Source organism: Mus caroli, unplaced genomic scaffold (assembly GCF_978045245.1).
Source record: "Mus caroli unplaced genomic scaffold, Mus_caroli_1 scaffold_4, whole genome shotgun sequence".
Taxonomy (NCBI): domain Eukaryota; kingdom Metazoa; phylum Chordata; class Mammalia; order Rodentia; family Muridae; genus Mus; species Mus caroli.
The window spans coordinates 141,384,811-141,408,336 of record NW_028227259.1 but is presented as its reverse complement, the minus strand read 5'-3'; the positions used below and the strand labels follow the sequence as shown (position 1 = coordinate 141,408,336).

Sequence of the window (23,526 nt, the reverse complement as noted above, 5' to 3'; positions counted from 1 at the left end):
CATGTAGTCGGAGGTCCAACTCTATTTAATCTCTGCCCCTGAGACAATTAAAAGTATGCACCACTATACCTGGCCTCCATCTTACTTTTGAGACAGAGTCTCTTATTGAACCTAGAGCTCAACAATATGGTTGGACTGTCTGGCTAGCAAGCCCCAGAAATCTGGGCAGTGACTGCAGTCATACCCTACTGTGTCCAGTTTTTCAATGTTGGTACTGGGGATTGAACTTTGGGTCCTCAGCACTTATACCACCCAAGATATCTCTAAGCTCCAAAAGCATTATATATATATATATATATATATATATATATATATATATATATATACATACATATAATATATATATGTGTGTATATGTATATATAATTGTAATTTTATAATTAAGCAATTATATTATACAACAGCAATATAAAAATAACTAAAGCACCCCCATAAGCACACAGTAATATTACTATATAATATGTAATAAATGCAACATGTGATTGCAATATATGATATAATACATTATATAAAATATTATAATATATAATATATACTATAATATATATTTAAAACACTAAAATTTATAAGATGGAATAGTGGTGAATCAGAGCTGAGGTGTTTTAGGCAGCTTTGGCCAGCATTTATTTGTTAGACAGATGATGGCACACACAGTGTAAAGAGACCGTGTTCTGCATTCAAATCCAAAGCTGCAGGGAAGGCTTGAGACACAATACAGGAGCAAGCTGCCACACAAACACTGCAAACTTATTATGTTTTTGATTTTGAATACATTTTTGGTCATTTCATGTTCAGAAACATAGGAATGTCAAATTTTTTGTGACTCCCAAATTAAGACTTTGTTGTAGCTAGGCTTCTGTGGTGGACAAGGCCATGGTTGACTCCTGGCTCACAAGAGGCTAACAATTTTTGGAGCGGGGAGCAAATGCTCAGAGAGGTATTGAAAGAAGGAGGGACTCGGGAAAGAAAGGAGTTTGGTGATTCGGGAAGACCAACAGCCCTGCATCTCTTTCAGGAACCACCGAGAGCGGAAGTGTGTGGGATGGAGGAGGAAATGGCATCCAAGACAACAGCCAGGAGACTCAGTCCCGGACGGTGTTGAAGACCAGAAGCACAGGTACCTTAGTTTACTGTGATAAAGAGCACAACAAAGAACCACCTGGGGAGGAGAGTTTATTTGGCTTACACTGCCCATTACAGTCTGTCTTGGCTACTTATAAAAGAAAACATTTATTTGAAGCTTATGGTTTCAGGGCTTAGAAGCCATCACTGTCATCAGAGGGAGCATGGCAGGCAGGCAGGGTGCTACAGCAGTCGCTGAGAGCTCACATCTTCAGATACAACCACGAGGCAGAGAGACACAGGGACAGAGCAGTGTATGTCTTATAAAACCTCAAAGCCCATCCCCAATGACACACCTCCTCCAACAAGGCCACAGCCCTGAATCCTCCCCAAACAGTGTCACCCCGGCTATGGCCGCCACTGAGAAAAAGAATTCAAACATAAAAGCTGAGGGGCCGTTCTCATTCACACATAGTCAACTGGGGAAGCCACAGCAGGAATTTCAAGGCAGGAACCTGAGGCAGGAAACTGGAGAAGCTGTGGCTCTGGAAGAGTGGGGCTTCGGTCTGCTTTCCTATCCTACCAAGGATGAACCGCACACCGTGAGCCGAATTCTCAAGACATCAACCATTAAACAACAATCAAACATCAAAAGCCAATGAGGGAGGACACAGTTCTTTACTCTTAGCACTGGGAAGACAAAAGCAGGTGGATGCTTGTGAGTTCCAGCTACATAGTAAATGAAAATACAAATACATACTAACAAATACAAATACATAGTAACAAAACATAACAAATAAATAACATAACAAATAAATAACAAATGAACAGGAAAAGGAAAGGCTGATGCGGGTAGACAGGGCCTGACACACTTGCCGCATACATCAGAGAAAGGAATCTTTTTGTATTGAAGTTTCTCCTTCCAAGTAATTCTAACATCTGTAACTTGACCAAAAACAGTGAGGCAGGGCCACTGCACGAGCACCGGGAAGGATCCCTATCCCCCCAAACCAGCAGTAAGGGAGGTGGGACACAACAGAGCAGACTGGGACAGAGGGAACCATGGTGCGGACGAAGGAGAAACAGCCAGGTCGGGCCAGCGGGCAGGGTGCCCGGGGCTGAGGTGAGAAAGCAGCGCTGGAGGTGAAACAGCAAAGGGAACAACAATGAAACCCTGGGTCCCAGGGCTGGGGAGGGAGCCGCGTCCTCCAGGGCTTCTGAGCTCAGCGCGAAGGCCACGCGCACGCGCGCCAGGGCCCGCGGGGGACGATGGGAAGGAAAGGTAAAGAGAGGGAGCGGCAGGGTCACTGACACGCGAGGACGAGGGAGGAAAATAACCAGAGTCACAGAAGGAACCGTGAATAACGCGAATGCGATGATGGACTTCAAGGACAAACAGGGGTTGTGAGAAACTAAAGCTGTCACCGCGATGACAGAGATTAGAGTCCCCTGACCTCCTGTGAGTCCAGACTCAGGAAAGAAAAGACACAAATCCGATAAAAACAGGAAGCAAAAGGGGAAAGAAAGACGTGAAATGCCTACGAAATATTAAAATATTGTTAAGATTTGAAAACTGTGTTGGAATAAAAAATACAGTCAAGATAATTCATCATAATTAAAATGCAGTGATACAAACTTAGTGCATGGAGGACACAGTTTAAAAAATTAAAGAAATATTGATAAACAATGGAGGTAAGAAAGCAAAAAGCTCACAGCACTGGGAAACAGGACGTCACCCACACAACACTAACACTGAGAAAAAATAAGGATAACTCACACGATGCTGTTCTCACAAGTTACAGGTGACGGGGATGACAAAGAAGACGAAATCTATATTTATAACTTCAGATCTCGTACCGCAACAACTTCTGATGTCACCACCACTGCTGAAGTCACAACCACTGATGATGTCACAACCACTGCTGAAGTCACAAGTACTTCTGATGTCACCACCACTGATGATGTCACAACCACTGCTGGTGTTACCACAAGTGCTGCAGTCACAAACACTGGAGATGTCACAACCACAGCTGACATCACCACCACTGCTGAAGTCACAAACACTGCTGACATCACTACCACGGCTGCAGTCACAACCACTGGTGATGTCACAACCACTGCTGACATCACCACCACTGCTGAAGTCAAAACCACTGCTGACATCACTACCACTGCTGAAGTCACAACCACTGGTGATTACACAACCACTCCTGATGTCACCACCACTGCTGATGTCACCACAACAGCTGATGTCACAACCACAGCTGAAGTTACCAGCACTGCTGATGTCACCACAACTGCTGACCTCACCACAAAACCTGAAATCACAACAACTAGTGATGTAACCACCACTGCTGAAGTCACAACCACTTCTGATGTCACCACCACTGATGATGTCACAACCACTGGTGATTTCACCACCACTAGTGATGTCACCACAACGGCTGATGTTACCACCTCGGCTGAAGTCACCACCACTGCTGAAGTCACAACCAATCCTGATGTCACCACCACTGATGATGTCACAACCACTGCTGGTGTTACCACAAGTGCTGCAGTCACAACCACTGGTGATGTCACAACCACTGCTGACATCACTACCACTGCTGAAGTCACAACCACTGGTGATTACACAACCACTCCTGATGTCACCAACACTGCTGATGTCACCACAACAGCTGATGTCACCACCACTGCTGAAGTCACCACCACTGATGATGTCACATCCACTGCTGGTGTTACCACAAGTGCTGCAGTCACAACCACTGGTGATGTCACAACCACTGCTGACATCACCACCACTGCTGAAGTCACAACCACTGCTGACATCACTACCACTGCTGAAGTCACAACCACTGGTGATTTCACAACCACTCCTGATGTCACCACCACTGCTGATGTCACCACAACAGCTGATGTCACAACCACTACTGAAGTCACCACAACTGATGATGTCACAACCACTGCTGGTGTTACCACAAGTGCTGCAGTCACAACCACTGGTGATATCACAACCACTGCTGATGTCACCACAATAACTGATGTCACTACCACAGCTGAAGTTACCAGCACTGCTGATGTCACCACAACTGCTGACCTCACCACAAAATCTGAAATCACAACAACTGGTGATGTCACCACCACTGAAGATGTCATAACCACTGGTGATTTCACCACTACTAGTTATATCACCACAACGGCTGATGTTACCACCTCGGCTGAAGTCACCATGACTCCTGATGTCACCACCACTGATGATGTCACAACCACTGCTGAAGTCACAACCACTGGTGATTACACAACCACTCCTGATGTCACCACCACTGCTGATGTCACCACAACAGCTGATGTCACCACCACGCTTGATGTCACCACCACTGCTGAAGTCACCACCACTGATGATGTCACAACCACTGCTGGTGTTACCACAAGTGCTGCACTCACAACCACTGGTGATGTCACAACCACTGCTGACATCACTACCACTGCTGAAGTCACAACCACTGGTGATTACACAACCACTCCTGATGTCACCACCACTGCTGATGTCACCACAACAGCTAATGTCACAACCACAGCTGAAGTTACCAGCACTGCTGATGTCACCACAACTGCTGACCTCACCACAAAACCTGAAATCACAACAACTAGTGATGTAACCACCACTGCTGAAGTCACAACAACTTCTGATGTCATCACCACTGATGATGTCAAGACCACTGGTGATTTCACCACCACTAGTGATGTCACCACCACTCCTGATGTCACCACCACTGCTGAAGTCACCACCACTGATGATGTCACAACCACTGCTGGTGTTACCACAAGTGCTGCAGTCACAACCACTGGTGATGTCACAACCACTGCTGACATCACTACCACTGCTGAAGTCACAACCACTGATGATTTCACAACCACTCCTGATGTCACCACCACTGCTGATGTCACCACAACAGCTGATGTCACAACCACTACTGAAGTCACCACAACTGATGATGTCACAACCACTGCTGGTGTTACCACAAGTGCTGCAGTCACAACCACTGGTGATATCACAACCACTGCTGATGTCACCACAATAACTGATGTCACAACCACAGCTGAAGTTACCAGCACTGCTGATGTCACCACAACTGCTGACCTCACCACAAAATCTGAAATCACAACAACTGGTGATGTAACCATCACTACTGAAGTCACAACCACTGATGTCACCACCACTGAAGATGTCACAACCACTGGTGATTTCACCACCACTAGTTATATCACCACAACGGCTGATGTTACCACCTCGGCTGAAGTCACCACCACTCCTGATGTCACCACCACTGATGATGTCACAACCACTGCTGGTGTTACCACAAGTGCTGTATTCACAACCACTAGTGATGTCACTACCACTGCTGAAGTCACAAACACTGGTGATTACACAACCACTGCTGGTGTTACCACAAGTGCTGCAGTCCCATCCACTGGTGATGTCACAACCACGGCTGACATCACCACCACTGCTGAAGTCACAACCACTGGTGATTACACAACCACTCCTGATGTCACCACCACTGCTGATATCACCACAACAGCTGATGTCACCACAACAGCTGATGTCACCACCACTGCTGAAGTCACCACCACTGATGATGTCACAACCACTGCTGGTGTTATCACAAGTGCTGCAGTCCCATCCACTGGTGATGTCACAACCACTGCTGACATCACCACCACTGCTGAAGTCACAACCACTGGTGATTACCCAACCACTCCTGATGTCACCACCACTGCTGATGTCACCACAACAGCTGATGTCACAACCACTGCTGGTGTTACCACAAGTGCTGTATTCACAACCACTGGTGATGTCACAACCACTGCTGAAGTCACAACCACTGCTGAAGTCACAACCACTGGTGATTACACAACCACTCCTGATGTCACCAACACTGCTGATGTCACCACAACTGCTGACCTCACCACAAAACCTGAAATCACAACAACTGGTGATGTAACCACCACTGCTGAAGTTACATCCATTTCTGATGTCACCACCACTGATGATGTCACCACCAGTGCTGAAGTCACCACCACTGATGATGTCACAACCACTGCTGGTGTTACCACAAGTGCTGCAGTCACAACCACTGGTGATGTCACAACCACTGCTGAAGTCACAACAACTTCTGATGTCATCACCACTGATGATGTCACAACCACTGGTGATTTCACAACCACTAGTGATGTCACCACCTCGACTGAAGTCACCACCACTGCTGAAGTCCCCAAGACTCCTGATGTCACCACCACTGCTGATATCACCACAACAGCTGATGTCACCACAACAGCTGATGCCACTACCACTGCTGAAGTCACCACCACTGATGATGTCACAACCACTGCTGGTGTTACCACAAGTGCTGCAGTCCCATCCACTGGTGATGTCACAACCACTGCTGACATCACCACCACTGCTGAAGTCACAAGTACTGGTGATTACACAACCACTCCTGATGTCACCACCACTGCTGATGTCACCACAACACCTGATGTCACAACCACAGCTGAAGTTACCAGCACTGCTGATGTCACCACAACTGCTGACCTCACCACAAAACCTGAAATCACAACAACTAGTGATGTAACCACCACTGCTGAAGTCACAACCACTTCTGATGTCACCACCACTGATGATGTCACAACCACTGGTGATTTCACCACCACTAGTGATGTCACCACAACGGCTGATGTTACCACCTCGGCTGAAGTCACCACCACTGCTGAAGTCACCACCACTCCTGATGTCACCACCACTGATGATGTCACAACAACTGCTGGTGTTACCACAAGTGCTGCACTCACAACCACTGGTGATGTCACAACCACTGCTGACATCACTACCACTGCTGAAGTCACAACCACTGGTGATTACACAACCACTCCTGATGTCACCACCACTGCTGATGTCACCACAACAGCTGATGTCACAACCACAGCTGAAGTTACCAGCACTGCTGATGTCACCACAACTGCTGACCTCACCACAAAACCTGAAATCACAACAACTAGTGATGTAACCACCACTGCTGAAGTCACAACAACTTCTGATGTCATCACCACTGATGATGTCAAGACCACTGGTGATTTCACCACCACTAGTGATGTCAACACCACTCCTGATGTCACCACCACTGCTGAAGTCACCACCACTCCTGATGTCACCACAACAGCTGATGTCCCCACCACTGATGACCTAACCACCACACCTCAAATCACAACCACTGGTGATTTCAGCAGCACAACTGATATCACCACCACTGCTGAAGTCACCACCACTGATGATGTCACATCCACTGCTGGTGTTACCACAAGTGCTGCAGTCACAACCACTGGTGATGTCACAACCACTGCTGACATCACCACCACTGCTGAAGTCACAACAACTGCTGACATCACTACCACTGCTGAAGTCACAACCACTGGTGATTACACAACCACTCCTGATGTCACCACCACTGCTGATGTCACCACAACAGCTGATGTCACAACCACTACTGAAGTCACCACAACTGATGATGTCACAACCACTGCTGGTGTTACCACAAGTGCTGCAGTCACAACCACTGGTGATATCACAACCACTGCTGATGTCACCACAATAACTGATGTCACAACCACAGCTGAAGTTACCAGCACTGCTGATGTCACCACAACTGCTGACCTCACCACAAAATCTGAAATCACAACAACTGGTGATGTAACCATCACTACTGAAGTCACAACCACTGATGTCACCACCACTGAAGATGTCACAACCACTGGTGATTTCACCACCACTAGTTATATCACCACAACGGCTGATGTTACCACCTCGGCTGAAGTCACCACCACTGCTGAAGTCACCAACACTCCTGATGTCACCACCACTGATGATGTCACAACCACTGCTGGTGTTACCACAAGTGCTGTATTCACAACCACTGGTGATGTCACTACCACTGCTGAAGTCACAACCACTGGTGATTACACAACCACTCCTGATGTCACCACCACTGCTGATGTCTCCACAACAGCTGATGTCACCACCACTCTTGATGTCACCACCACTGCTGAAGTCACAACCACTGATGATGTCACAACCACTGCTGGTGTTACCACAAGTGCTGCACTCACAACCACTGGTGATGTCACAACCACTGCTGACATCACTACCACTGCTGAAGTCACAACCACTGGTGATTACACAACCACTCCTGATGTCACCACCACTGCTGATGTCACCACAACAGCTAATGTCACAACCACTGCTGAAGTCACCACCACTGATGATGTCACAACCACTGCTGGTGTTACCACAAGTGCTGCAGTCACAACCACTGGTGATATCACAACCACTGCTGATGTCACCACAATAACTGATGTCACAACCACAGCTGAAGTTACCAGCACTGCTGATGTCACCACAACTGCTGACCTCACCACAAAATCTGAAATCACAACAACTGGTGATGTCACCACCACTGAAGATGTCACAACCACTGGTGATTTCACCACCACTAGTTATATCACCACAACGGCTGATGTTACCACCTCGGCTGAAGCCACCACCACTGCTGAAGACACCACCACTCCTGATGTCACCACCACTGATGATGTCACAACCACTGCTGGTGTTACCACAAGTGCTGTATTCACAACCACTCGTGATGTCACTACCACTGCTGAAGTCACAACCACTGGTGATTACACAACCACTCCTGATGTCACCACCACTGCTGATGTCTCCACAACAGCTGATGTCACCACAACAGCTGATGCCACCACCACTGCTGAAGTCACAACCACTGATGATGTCACAACCACTGCTGGTGTTACCACAAGTGCTGCAGTCCCATCCACTGGTGATGTCACAACCACTGCTGACATCACCACCACTGCTGAAGTCACAACCACTGGTGATTACACAACCACTCCTGATGTCACCACCACTGCTGATGTCACCACAACAGCTGATGTCACAACCACAGCTGAAGTTACCAGCACTGCTGATTTCACCACAACTGCTGACCTCACCACAAAACCTGAAATCACAACAACTAGTGATGTAACCACCACTGCTGAAGTCCCCACCACTTCTGATGTCACCACCACTGATGATGTCACAACCACTGGTGATTTCACCACCACTAGTGATGTCACCACAACGGCTGATGTTACCACCTCGGCTGAAGTCACCACCACTGCTGAAGTCACCACCACTCCTGATGTCACCACCACTGCTGAAGTCACCACCACTGATGATGTCACAACCACTGCTGGTGTTACCACAAGTGCTGCAGTCACAACCACTGGTGATATCACAACCACTGCTGACATCACCACCACTGCTGAAGTCACAACCACTGCTGACATCACTACCACTGCTGAAGTCACAACCACTGGTGATTACACAACCACTCCTGATGTCACCACCACTGATGATGTCACAACCACTGCTGGTGTTACCACAAGTGCTGTATTCACAACCACTAGTGATGTCACTACCACTGCTGAAGTCACAACCACTGGTGATTACACAACCACTCCTGATGTCACCACCACTGCTGATGTCTCCACAACAGCTGATGTCACCACAACAGCTGATGCCACCACCACTGCTGAAGTCACAACCACTGATGATGTCACAACCACTGCTGGTGTTACCACAAGTGCTGCAGTCCCATCCACTGGTGATGTCACAACCACTGCTGACATCACCACCACTGCTGAAGTCACAACCACTGGTGATTACACAACCACTCCTGATGTCACCACCACTGCTGATGTCACCACAACAGCTGATGTCACCACAACAGCTGATGTCACCACCACTGCTGAAGTCACCACCACTGATGATGTCACAACCACTGCTGGTGTTATCACAAGTGCTGCAGTCCCATCCACTGGTGATGTCACAACCACTGCTGACATCACCACCACTGCTGAAGTCACAACCACTGGTGATTACCCAACCACTCCTGATGTCACCACCACTGCTGATGTCACCACAACAGCTGATGTCACAACCACTGCTGGTGTTACCACAAGTGCTGTATTCACAACCACTGGTGATGTCACAACCACTGCTGAAGTCACAACCACTTCTGAAGTCACAACCACTGGTGATTACACAACCACTCCTGATGTCACCACCACTGCTGATGTCACCACAACTGCTGACCTCACCACAAAATCTGAAATCACAACAACTGGTGATGTAACCATCACTACTGAAGTCACAACCACTTCTGATGTCACCACCACTGAAGATGTCACAACCACTGGTGATTTCACCACCACTAGTTATATCACCACAACGGCTGATGTTACCACCTCGGCTGAAGTCACCACCACTGCTGAAGTCACCACCACTCCTGATGTCACCACCACTGATGATGTCACAACCACTGCTGGTGTTACCACAAGTGCTGTATTCACAACCACCGGTGATGTCACTACCACTGCTGAAGTCACAACCACTGGTGATTACACAACCACTCCTGATGTCACCACCACTGCTGATGTCACCACAACAGCTGATGTCACCACAACAGCTGATGCCACCACCACTGCTGAAGTCACAACCACTGATGATGTCACAACCACTGCTGGTGTTACCACAAGTGCTGCAGTCCCATCCACTGGTGATGTCACAACCACTGCTGACTTCACCACCACTGCTGAAGTCACAACCACTGGTGATTACACAACCACTCCTGATGTCACCACCACTGCTGATGTCACCACAACAGCTGATGTCACAACCACAGCTGAAGTTACCAGCACTGCTGATGTCACCACAACTGCTGACGTCACCACAAAACCTGAAATCACAACAACTGGTGATGTAACCACCATTGCTGAAGTCACAACCACTTCTGATGTCACCACCACTGATGATGTCACAACCACTGGTGATTTCACCACCACTAGTGATGTCACCACAACGGCTGATGCCACCACCACTGCTGACATCACCACCACTGCTGACATCACTACCACTGCTGAAGTCACAACCACTGATGATGTCACAACCACTGCTGGTGTCACCACAAGTGCTGCAGTCCCATCCACTGGTGATGTCACAACCACTGCTGGTGTTACTACAAGTGCTGTATTCACAACCACTGGTGATGTCACAACCACTGCTGAAGTCACAACCACTGGTGATTATACAACCACTCCTGATGTCACCACCAATGCTGACATCACTACCACTGCTGAAGTCACCACCACTGATGATGTCACAACCACTGCTGGTGTTACCACAAGTGCTGCAGTCACAACCACTGGTGATGTCACAACCACTGCTGAAGTGACAACCACTGCTGACATCACTAACACTGCTGAAGTCACAACCACTGGTGATTACACAACCACTCCTGATGTCACCACCACTGCTGATGTCACCACCACTGCTGATGTCACCACAACAGCTGATGTCACAACCACAGCTGAAGTTACCAGCACTGCTGATGTCACCACAACTGCTGACGTCACCACAAAACCTGAAATCACAACAACTGGTGATGTAACCACCACTGCTGAAGTCACAACAACTTCTGATGTCATCACCACTGATGATGTCACAACCACTGGTGATTTCACCACCACTAGTGATGTCACCACCTCGACTGAAGTCACCACCACTGCTGAAGTCCCCAACACTCCTGATGTCACCACCACTGCTGATATCACCACAACAGCTGATGTCACCACAACAGCTGAAGTCACCACCACTGCTGAAGTCACAACCACTGATGATGTCACAACCACTGCTGGTGTTACCACAAGTGCTGCAGTCCCATCCACTGGTGATGTCACAACCACTGCTGACTTCACCACCACTGCTGAAGTCACAACCACTGGTGATTACACAACCACTCCTGATGTCACCACCACTGCTGATGTCACCACAACAGCTGATGTCACCACAACAGCTGATGCCACCACCACTGCTGAAGTCACAACCACTGATGATGTCACAACCACTGCTGGTGTTACCACAAGTGCTGCAGTCCCATCCACTGGTGATGTCACAACCACTGCTGACTTCACCACCACTGCTGAAGTCACAACCACTGGTGATTACACAACCACTCCTGATGTCACCACCACTGCTGATGTCACCACAACACCTGATGTCACAACCACAGCTGAAGTTACCAGCACTGCTGATGTCACCACAACTGCTGACCTCACCACAAAACCTGAAATCACAACAACTGGTGATGTAACCACCACTGCTGAAGTCACAACCACTTCTGATGTCACCACCACTGATGATGTCACAACCACTGGTGATTTCACCACCACTAGTGATGTCACCACAACGGCTGATGCCACCACCACTGCTGACATCACCACCACTGCTGACATCACTACCACTGCTGAAGTCACAACCACTGATGATGTCACAACCACTGCTGGTGTCACCACAAGTGCTGCAGTCCCATCCACTGGTGATGTCACAACCACTGCTGGTGTTACTACAAGTGCTGTATTCACAACCACTGGTGATGTCACAACCACTGCTGAAGTCACAACCACTGGTGATTATACAACCACTCCTGATGTCACCACCAATGCTGACATCACTACCACTGCTGAAGTCACCACCACTGATGATGTCACAACCACTGCTGGTGTTACCACAAGTGCTGCAGTCACAACCACTGGTGATGTCACAACCACTGCTGAAGTGACAACCACTGCTGACATCACTAACACTGCTGAAGTCACAACCACTGGTGATTACACAACCACTCCTGATGTCACCACCACTGATGATGTCACCACCACTGCTGATGTCACCACAACAGCTGATGTCACAACCACAGCTGAAGTTACCAGCACTGCTGATGTCACCACAACTGCTGACCTCACCACAAAACCTGAAATCACAACAACTAGTGATGTAACCACCACTGCTGAAGTCCCCACCACTTCTGATGTCACCACCACTGATGATGTCACAACCACTGGTGATTTCACCACCACTAGTGATGTCACCACAACGGCTGATGTTACCACCTCGGCTGAAGTCACCACCACTGCTGAAGTCACCACCACTCCTGATGTCACCACCACTGCTGAAGTCACCACCACTGATGATGTCACAACCACTGCTGGTGTTACCACAAGTGCTGCAGTCACAACCACTGGTGATATCACAACCACTGTTGACATCACCACCACTGCTGAAGTCACAACCACTGCTGACATCACTACCACTGCTGAAGTCACAACCACTGGTGATTACACAACCACTCCTGATGTCACCACCACTGCTGATGTCACCACAACAACTGATGTCACAACCACAGCTGAAGTTACCAGCACTGCTGATGTCACCACAACTGTTGACCTCACCACAAAACCTGAAATCACAACAACTGGTGATGTCACCACCACTGCTGAAGTCACAACCACTTCAGATGTCACCACCACTGATGATGTCACAACCACTGGTGATTTCACCACCACTAGTGATGTCACCACAACGGCTGATGTTACCACCTCGGCTGAAGTCACCACAACTGCTGAAGTCACCACCACTCCTGATGTCACCACCACTCCTGATGTCACCACCACTGCTGATGTCACCACAACAGCTGATGTCACCACAACAGCTGATGTCACCACCACTGATGATGTCACAACCACTGCTGGTGTTATCACAAGTGCTGCAGTCCCATCCACTGGTGATGTCACAACCACTGCTGACATCACCACCACTGCTGAAGTCACAACCACTGGTGATTACCCAACCACTCCTGATGTCACCACCACTGCTGATGTCACCACAACAGCTGATGTCACAACCACTGCTGGTGTTACCACAAGTGCTGTATTCACAACCACTGGTGATGTCACAACCACTGCTGAAGTCACAACCACTTCTGAAGTCACAACCACTGGTGATTACACAACCACTCCTGATGTCACCACCACTGCTGATGTCACCACAACTGCTGACCTCACCACAAAATCTGAAATCACAACAACTGGTGATGTAACCATCACTACTGAAGTCACAACCACTTCTGATGTCACCACCACTGAAGATGTCACAACCACTGGTGATTTCACCACCACTAGTTATATCACCACAACGACTGATGTTACCACCTCGGCTGAAGTCACCACCACTGCTGAAGTCACCACCACTCCTGATGTCACCACCACTGATGATGTCACAACCACTGCTGGTGTTACCACAAGTGCTGTATTCACAACCACCGGTGATGTCACTACCACTGCTGAAGTCACAACCACTGGTGATTACACAACCACTCCTGATGTCACCACCACTGCTGATGTCACCACAACAGCTGATGTCACCACAACAGCTGATGCCACCACCACTGCTGAAGTCACAACCACTGATGATGTCACAACCACTGCTGGTGTTACCACAAGTGCTGCAGTCCCATCCACTGGTGATGTCACAACCACTGCTGACTTCACCACCACTGCTGAAGTCACAACCACTGGTGATTACACAACCACTCCTGATGTCACCACCACTGCTGATGTCACCACAACAGCTGATGTCACAACCACAGCTGAAGTTACCAGCACTGCTGATGTCACCACAACTGCTGACGTCACCACAAAACCTGAAATCACAACAACTGGTGATGTAACCACCATTGCTGAAGTCACAACCACTTCTGATGTCACCACCACTGATGATGTCACAACCACTGGTGATTTCACCACCACTAGTGATGTCACCACAACGGCTGATGCCACCACCACTGCTGACATCACCACCACTGCTGACATCACTACCACTGCTGAAGTCACAACCACTGGTGATGTCACAACCACTGCTGGTGTTACTACAAGTGCTGTATTCACAACCACTGGTGATGTCACAACCACTGCTGAAGTCACAACCACTGGTGATTATACAACCACTCCTGATGTCACCACCAATGCTGACATCACTACCACTGCTGAAGTCACCACCACTGATGATGTCACAACCACTGCTGGTGTTACCACAAGTGCTGCAGTCACAACCACTGGTGATGTCACAACCACTGCTGAAGTGACAACCACTGCTGACATCACTAACACTGCTGAAGTCACAACCACTGGTGATTACACAACCACTCCTGATGTCACCACCACTGCTGATGTCACCACCACTGCTGATGTCACCACAACAGCTGATGTCACAACCACAGCTGAAGTTACCAGCACTGCTGATGTCACCACAACTGCTGACGTCACCACAAAACCTGAAATCACAACAACTGGTGATGTAACCACCACTGCTGAAGTCACAACAACTTCTGATGTCATCACCACTGATGATGTCACAACCACTGGTGATTTCACCACCACTAGTGATGTCACCACCTCGACTGAAGTCACCACCACTGCTGAAGTCCCCAACACTCCTGATGTCACCACCACTGCTGATATCACCACAACAGCTGATGTCACCACAACAGCTGAAGTCACCACCACTGCTGAAGTCACAACCACTGATGATGTCACAACCACTGCTGGTGTTACCACAAGTGCTGCAGTCCCATCCACTGGTGATGTCACAACCACTGCTGACTTCACCACCACTGCTGAAGTCACAACCACTGGTGATTACACAACCACTCCTGATGTCACCACCACTGCTGATGTCACCACAACAGCTGATGTCACCACAACAGCTGATGCCACCACCACTGCTGAAGTCACAACCACTGATGATGTCACAACCACTGCTGGTGTTACCACAAGTGCTGCAGTCCCATCCACTGGTGATGTCACAACCACTGCTGACTTCACCACCACTGCTGAAGTCACAACCACTGGTGATTACACAACCACTCCTGATGTCACCACCACTGCTGATGTCACCACAACAGCTGATGTCACAACCACAGCTGAAGTTACCAGCACTGCTGATGTCACCACAACTGCTGACGTCACCACAAAACCTGAAATCACAACAACTGGTGATGTAACCACCATTGCTGAAGTCACAACCACTTCTGATGTCACCACCACTGATGATGTCACAACCACTGGTGATTTCACCACCACTAGTGATGTCACCACAACGGCTGATGCCACCACCACTGCTGACATCACCACCACTGCTGACATCACTACCACTGCTGAAGTCACAACCACTGGTGATGTCACAACCACTGCTGGTGTTACTACAAGTGCTGTATTCACAACCACTGGTGATGTCACAACCACTGCTGAAGTCACAACCACTGGTGATTATACAACCACTCCTGATGTCACCACCAATGCTGACATCACTACCACTGCTGAAGTCACCACCACTGATGATGTCACAACCACTGCTGGTGTTACCACAAGTGCTGCAGTCACAACCACTGGTGATGTCACAACCACTGCTGAAGTGACAACCACTGCTGACATCACTAACACTGCTGAAGTCACAACCACTGGTGATTACACAACCACTCCTGATGTCACCACCACTGCTGATGTCACCACCACTGCTGATGTCACCACAACAGCTGATGTCACAACCACAGCTGAAGTTACCAGCACTGCTGATGTCACCACAACTGCTGACGTCACCACAAAACCTGAAATCACAACAACTGGTGATGTAACCACCACTGCTGAAGTCACAACAACTTCTGATGTCATCACCACTGATGATGTCACAACCACTGGTGATTTCACCACCACTAGTGATGTCACCACCTCGACTGAAGTCACCACCACTGCTGAAGTCCCCAACACTCCTGATGTCACCACCACTGCTGATATCACCACAACAGCTGATGTCACCACAACAGCTGAAGTCACCACCACTGCTGAAGTCACAACCACTGATGATGTCACAACCACTGCTGGTGTTACCACAAGTGCTGCAGTCCCATCCACTGGTGATGTCACAACCACTGCTGACTTCACCACCACTGCTGAAGTCACAACCACTGGTGATTACACAACCACTCCTGATGTCACCACCACTGCTGATGTCACCACAACAGCTGATGTCACCACAACAGCTGATGCCACCACCACTGCTGAAGTCACAACCACTGATGATGTCACAACCACTGCTGGTGTTACCACAAGTGCTGCAGTCCCATCCACTGGTGATGTCACAACCACTGCTGACATCACCACCACTGCTGAAGTCACAACCACTGGTGATTACACAACCACTCCTGATGTCACCACCACTGCTGATGTCACCACAACAGCTGATGTCACAACCACAGCTGAAGTTACCAGCACTGCTGATGTCACCACAACTGCTGACCTCACCACAAAACCTGAAATCACAACAACTGGTGATGTAACCACCACTGCTGAAGTCACAACCACTTCTGATGTCACCACCACTGATGATGTCACAACCACTGGTGATTTCACCACCACTAGTGATGTCACCACAACGGCTGATGCCACCACCACTGCTGACATCACCACCACTGCTGACATCACTACCACTGCTGAAGTCACAACCACTGATGATGTCACAACCACTGCTGGTGTCACCACAAGTGCTGCAGTCCCATCCACTGGTGATGTCACAACCACTGCTGGTGTTACTACAAGTGCTGTATTCACAACCACTGGTGATGTCACAACCACTGCTGAAGTCACAACCACTGGTGATTATACAACCACTCCTGATGTCACCACCAATGCTGACATCACTACCACTGCTGAAGTCACCACCACTGATGATGTCACAACCACTGCTGGTGTTACCACAAGTGCTGCAGTCACAACCACTGGTGATGTCACAACCACTGCTGAAGTGACAACCACTGCTGACATCACTAACACTGCTGAAGTCACAACCACTGGTGATTACACAACCACTCCTGATGTCACCACCACTGCTGATGTCACCACCACTGCTGATGTCACCACAACAGCTGATGTCACAACCACAGCTGAAGTTACCAGCACTGCTGATGTCACCACAACTGCTGACGTCACCACAAAACCTGAAATCACAACAACTGGTGATGTAACCACCACTGCTGAAGTCACAACAACTTCTGATGTCATCACCACTGATGATGTCACAACCACTGGTGATTTCACCACCACTAGTGATGTCACCACCTCGACTGAAGTCACCACCACTGCTGAAGTCCCCAACACTCCTGATGTCACCACCACTGCTGATATCACCACAACAGCTGATGTCACCACAACAGCTGAAGTCACCACCACTGATGATGTCACAACCACTGCTGGTGTTACCACAAGTGCTGCAGTCCCATCCACTGGTGATGTCACAACCACTGCTGAAGTCACAAGTACTGGTGATTACACAACCACTCCTGATGTCACCACCACTGCTGATGTCACCACAACAGCTGATATCACAACCACAGCTGAAGTTACCAGCACTGCTGATGTCACCACAACTGCTGACCTCACCACAAAACCTGAAATCACAACAACTAGTGATGTAACCACCACTGCTGAAGTCACAACAACTTCTGATGTCATCACCACTGATGATGTCACGACAACTGGTGATTTCACCACCACTAGTGATGTCACCACCACTCCTGATGTCACCACCACTGCTGATGTCACCACCACTGCTGATGTCACCACAACAGCTGATGTCACAACCACAGCTGAAGTCACCACCACTGCTGAAGTCACCACCACTGATGATGTCACAACCACTGCTGGTGTTACCACAAGTGCTGCAGTCACAACCACTGGTGATATCACAACCACTGCTGATGTCACCACCACTGCTGAATTCACAACCACTGCTGACATCACTACCACTGCTGAAGTCACAACCACTGGTGATTACACAACCACTCCTGATGTCACCACCACTGCTGATGTCACCACAACAACTGATGTCACAACCACAGCTGAAGTTACCAGCACTGCTGATGTCACCACAACTGCTGACCTCACCACAAAACCTGAAATCACAACAACTGGTGATGTCACCACCACTGTTGAAGTCACAACCACTTCAGATGTCACCACCACTGATGATGTCACAACCACTGGTGATTTCAGCACCACTAGTGATATCACCGCAACGGCTGATGTTACCACCTCGGCTGAAGTCACCACAACTGCTGAAGTCACCACCACTCCTGATGTCACCACCACTGCTGATGTCACCACAACAGCTGATGTCACCACAACAGCTGATGTCACCACCACTACTGAAGTCCCCACCACTGATGATGTCACAACCACTGCTGGTGTTACCACAAGTGCTGCAGTCACAACCACTGGTGATATCACAACCACTGCTGATGTCACCACAATAACTGATGTCACAACCACAGCTGAAGTTACCAGCACTGCTGATGTCACCACAACTGCTGACCTCACCACAAAATCTGAAATCACAACAACTGGTGATGTAACCATCACTACTGAAGTCACAACCACTGATGTCACCACCACTGAAGATGTCACAACCACTGGTGATTTCACCACCACTAGTTATATCACCACAACGGCTGATGTTACCACCTCGGCTGAAGTCACCACCACTGCTGAAGTCACCACCACTCCTGATGTCACCACCACTGATGATGTCACAACCACTGCTGGTGTTACCACAAGTGCTGTATTCACAACCACTGGTGATGTCACTACCACTGCTGAAGTCACAACCACTGGTGATTACACAACCACTCCTGATGTCACCACCACTGCTGATGTCACCACAACAGCTGATGTCACAACCACAGCGGAAGTTACCAGCACTGCTGATGTCACCACAACTGCTGACCTCACCACAAAACCTGAAATCACAACAACTGGTGATGTAACCACCACTGCTGAAGTCACAACCACCTCTGATATCACCACCACTGATGATGTCACAACCACTGGTGATTTCACCACCACTAGTGATGTCACCACAACGGCTGATGCCATCACCACTGCTGACATCACCACCACTGCTGACATCACTACCACTGCTGAAGTCACAACCACTGCTGATGTCACCACAATAACTGATGTCACAACCACAGCTGAAGTTACCAGCACTGCTGATGTCACCACAACTGCTGACCTCACCACAAAATCTGAAATCACAACAACTGGTGATGTAACCATCACTACTGAAGTCACAACCACTGATGTCACCACCACTGAAGATGTCACAACCACTGGTGATTTCACCACCACTAGTTATATCACCACAACGGCTGATGTTACCACCTCGGCTGAAGTCACCACCACTGCTGAAGTCACCACCACTTCTGATGTCACCACCACTCTTGATGTCACTACCACTGCTGAAGTCACCACCACTGATGATGTCACAACCACTGCTGGTGTTACCACAAGTGCTGTATTCACAACCACTGGTGATGTCACAACCACTGCTGAAGTCACAACCACTGCTGATATCACTACCACTGCTGGTGTTACCACAAGTGCTGCAGTCCCATCCACTGGTGATGTCACAACCACTGCTGATGTCACCACCACTGTTGATGTCACCACCACTGCTGAAGTCACCACCACTGATGATGTCACAACCACTGCTGGTGTTACCACAAGTGCTGCAGTCCCATCCACTGGTGATGTCACAACCACTGCTGATGTCACCACCACTGCCAAAGTCACAACCACTGCTGATGCCACCACCACTGCTGAAGTCACAACCACTGATGATTTCACAACCACTCCTGATGTCACCACAACTGCTGATGTCACCACAACAGCTGATTTATCAACCACAGCTGAAGTTACCAGCACTGCTGATGTCACCACAACTGCTGACCTCACCACAAAACCTGAAATCACAACAACTCGTGATGTAACCACCACTTCTGAAGTCACAACAACTTCTGATGTCATCACCACTGATGATGTCACAACCACTAGTGATTTCACCACCACTAGTGATGTCACCACAACGGCTGATGTTACCACCTCGGCTGAAGTCACCACTACTGCTGAAGTCACCACCACTGATGATGTCACCACCACTGCTGACATCACTACCACTGCTGAAGTCACAACCACTGATGATGTCACAACCACTGCTGGTGTTACCACAAGTGCTGCAGTCCCATCCACTGGTGATGTCACAACAACTGCTGACCTCACCACCACTGCTGAAGTCACAACCACTGGTGATTACACAACCACTCCTGATGTCACCACCACTGCTGATGTCACAACAGCTGATGTCACAACCACAGCTGAAGTTACCAACACTGCTGATGTCACCACAACTGCTGACCTCACCACAAAACCTGAAATCACAACATCTGCTGATGTAACCACCACTGCTGAAGTCACAACCACTTCTGATGTCACTACCACTGATGATGTCACAACCACTGGTGATTTCACCACCACTAGTGATGTCACCACAACGGCTGATATTACCACCACAGCTGAAGTCACCACCACTCCTGATGTCACCACCTCTGCTGATGTCACCACAACAGCTGATTTCACCACAACTGCTGAGGTCACCACCACTGATGATGTCACAACCATGTCTGAAGTCACAACCACTGGTGATGTAACCACCACTGCTGATGTCACCACCACAGCTGAAGTCACCACCACTCCTAATTTCACCACCACTCCTGATGTCACCACAACTGCTGAAGTCACCACCACTGATGATGTCACAACCACTGCTGGTGTTACCACAAGTGCTGCAGTCACAACCATTGGTGGTGTCACCACTGCTGACATCACCACCACTTCTGAAGTCACAACAACTTCTGATGTGACCACCACAGGTGATATCACCACCACAGTTGAAGTCACCACCACTCCTGATGTCAACACTACTGCTGAAGTCACAACCACTGGAGAAGTCACTACAACTCCTGATGTCACAACCACTCCTGACATCACCACCACTGCTAAAGTCACAACCACAGGAGAAGTCACTACAACTCCTGATGTCACCACTACTCCTGACATCACCACCACTGCTGAAGTCACAACCACTGGAGAAGTTACAACTGCTGATGTCACCACCACTCCTGACATCACCACTACTCCTGACATCACCACCACTGCTGACTTCACAACCACTGGAGAAGTTACGACAACTGCTGATTACACCACTCCTCCTGTCATCACCACCACTCCGGACATCACCAGCACTGCTGAAGTCACAACCACTGGAGAAGTCACAACAACACCTGATGTCACCACCACTCCTGACATCAACTCCACTGCTGAAGTCACAACCACTGGAGAAGTCACAACAACTCCTGATGTCACCACCTCCCCTGACATCACCTCCACTGCTGACGCCACAACCACTAGAGAGGTCACGACAACTCCTGATGTCATCACCACTATTGACATCACCACCACTGCTGAAGACACAACCACTGGAGAAGTCACAACAACACCTGATGTCACCACCACTCCTGACATCACCACCACTGCTGAAGTCACAACCACTGGAGAAGTCACAACAACACCTGATGTCACCACAACTCCTGACATCACCACCAATGCTGAAGTCACCACCACTCCTGAAATCACCACCACTGCTGAAGTCACAACTACTGGAGAAGTCACCACAACTCCTGATATCACCACCACTCCTGCTTTAACCACCACTGCTGAAATCACAACCACTGGAGAAGTCACCACAACTCCTCATGTCACCACCTCCCCTGACATCACCACCACTGCTGAAGTCACAACCAGTGGAGAGGTCAAGACAACTTCTGATGTCACCACCACTCCTGACATCACCAGCACTGCTGAAGTCACAACCACTGGAGAAGTCACGACAAGTCCGTATGTCACCACCACTCCTGACATCACCACCACTGCTGAAGTCACCACCACTCCTGAAATCACCACCACTTCAGAAGTCACAACCACTATAAAAGTTACCACTACTCCTGAGCCCACTACCACCCTAGCACCTACCACTACTGCAGGTAAGTTCTTTTGTTTTTCATTTTTCTCTGTGATATTTTTGATCAGCTCTGTGTGTTTCCATATTTCTTCCATGATTTCCTCATTGATTTTTAATATCATTCCTCCTTCATTTTTTTATTTGTAGTTGCATCTTCCTCCTAATATTCAATTTTTTTTCAGTATTTGTTTTTTTTTGTGTTATGTGTCTGTGGTTTTCAGTTCTCACTCCCATACCTGATAACATTTATTTTGTTATCTCCTCTTTCCCCTCTTCATCCTCTGCTCTGCTCCTTCTGGCTCATCCTGCAGCTGTCCTAGCACATTGTTTTTGTTCTTATCTTCATATTACTCTCTATCATTCCTCTCTCCTTTCATTCATTGTGGTGTTTTCACCTCTTTCTGATATCTTGTGTTCTCTACAGCATGTGTTCCATTCTCCACCCTCACTCACACACACACACTCATACCCACACTCATATACGTACCTACTCTCACACATACACACCCACACACACATTTAAATCTCCACACAATATCCTGTTTCTC

The 23,526-nt window shown here is 48.6% G+C and overlaps 1 protein-coding gene across 1 annotated transcript in view; it reads left to right on the top strand.

Annotated features, from left to right (window-relative positions):
• The window catches only part of Muc17 (mucin 17, cell surface associated), a 46,468-nt gene that overhangs the window by 9,578 nt on the left and 13,364 nt on the right, over positions 1–23,526 (top strand). Inside the window, exons 2-20 of the mRNA XM_085836389.1 lie at positions 1,016–1,117; positions 3,309–4,190; positions 4,407–5,059; positions 6,344–7,157; positions 7,374–7,892; positions 8,127–8,558; positions 8,847–9,551; positions 10,629–11,133; positions 11,224–11,690; positions 12,015–12,521; positions 12,633–13,763; positions 14,427–15,406; positions 15,674–16,265; positions 16,623–16,949; positions 17,091–17,720; positions 17,991–19,466; positions 19,788–20,411; positions 20,637–21,728; positions 22,767–23,000. Of these exons, the coding sequence (XP_085692515.1) occupies positions 1,016–1,117; positions 3,309–4,190; positions 4,407–5,059; positions 6,344–7,157; positions 7,374–7,892; positions 8,127–8,558; positions 8,847–9,551; positions 10,629–11,133; positions 11,224–11,690; positions 12,015–12,521; positions 12,633–13,763; positions 14,427–15,406; positions 15,674–16,265; positions 16,623–16,949; positions 17,091–17,720; positions 17,991–19,466; positions 19,788–20,411; positions 20,637–21,728; positions 22,767–23,000 (12,672 nt within the window). The remainder of the gene's footprint in view (positions 1–1,015; positions 1,118–3,308; positions 4,191–4,406; positions 5,060–6,343; positions 7,158–7,373; positions 7,893–8,126; positions 8,559–8,846; positions 9,552–10,628; positions 11,134–11,223; positions 11,691–12,014; positions 12,522–12,632; positions 13,764–14,426; positions 15,407–15,673; positions 16,266–16,622; positions 16,950–17,090; positions 17,721–17,990; positions 19,467–19,787; positions 20,412–20,636; positions 21,729–22,766; positions 23,001–23,526) is intronic.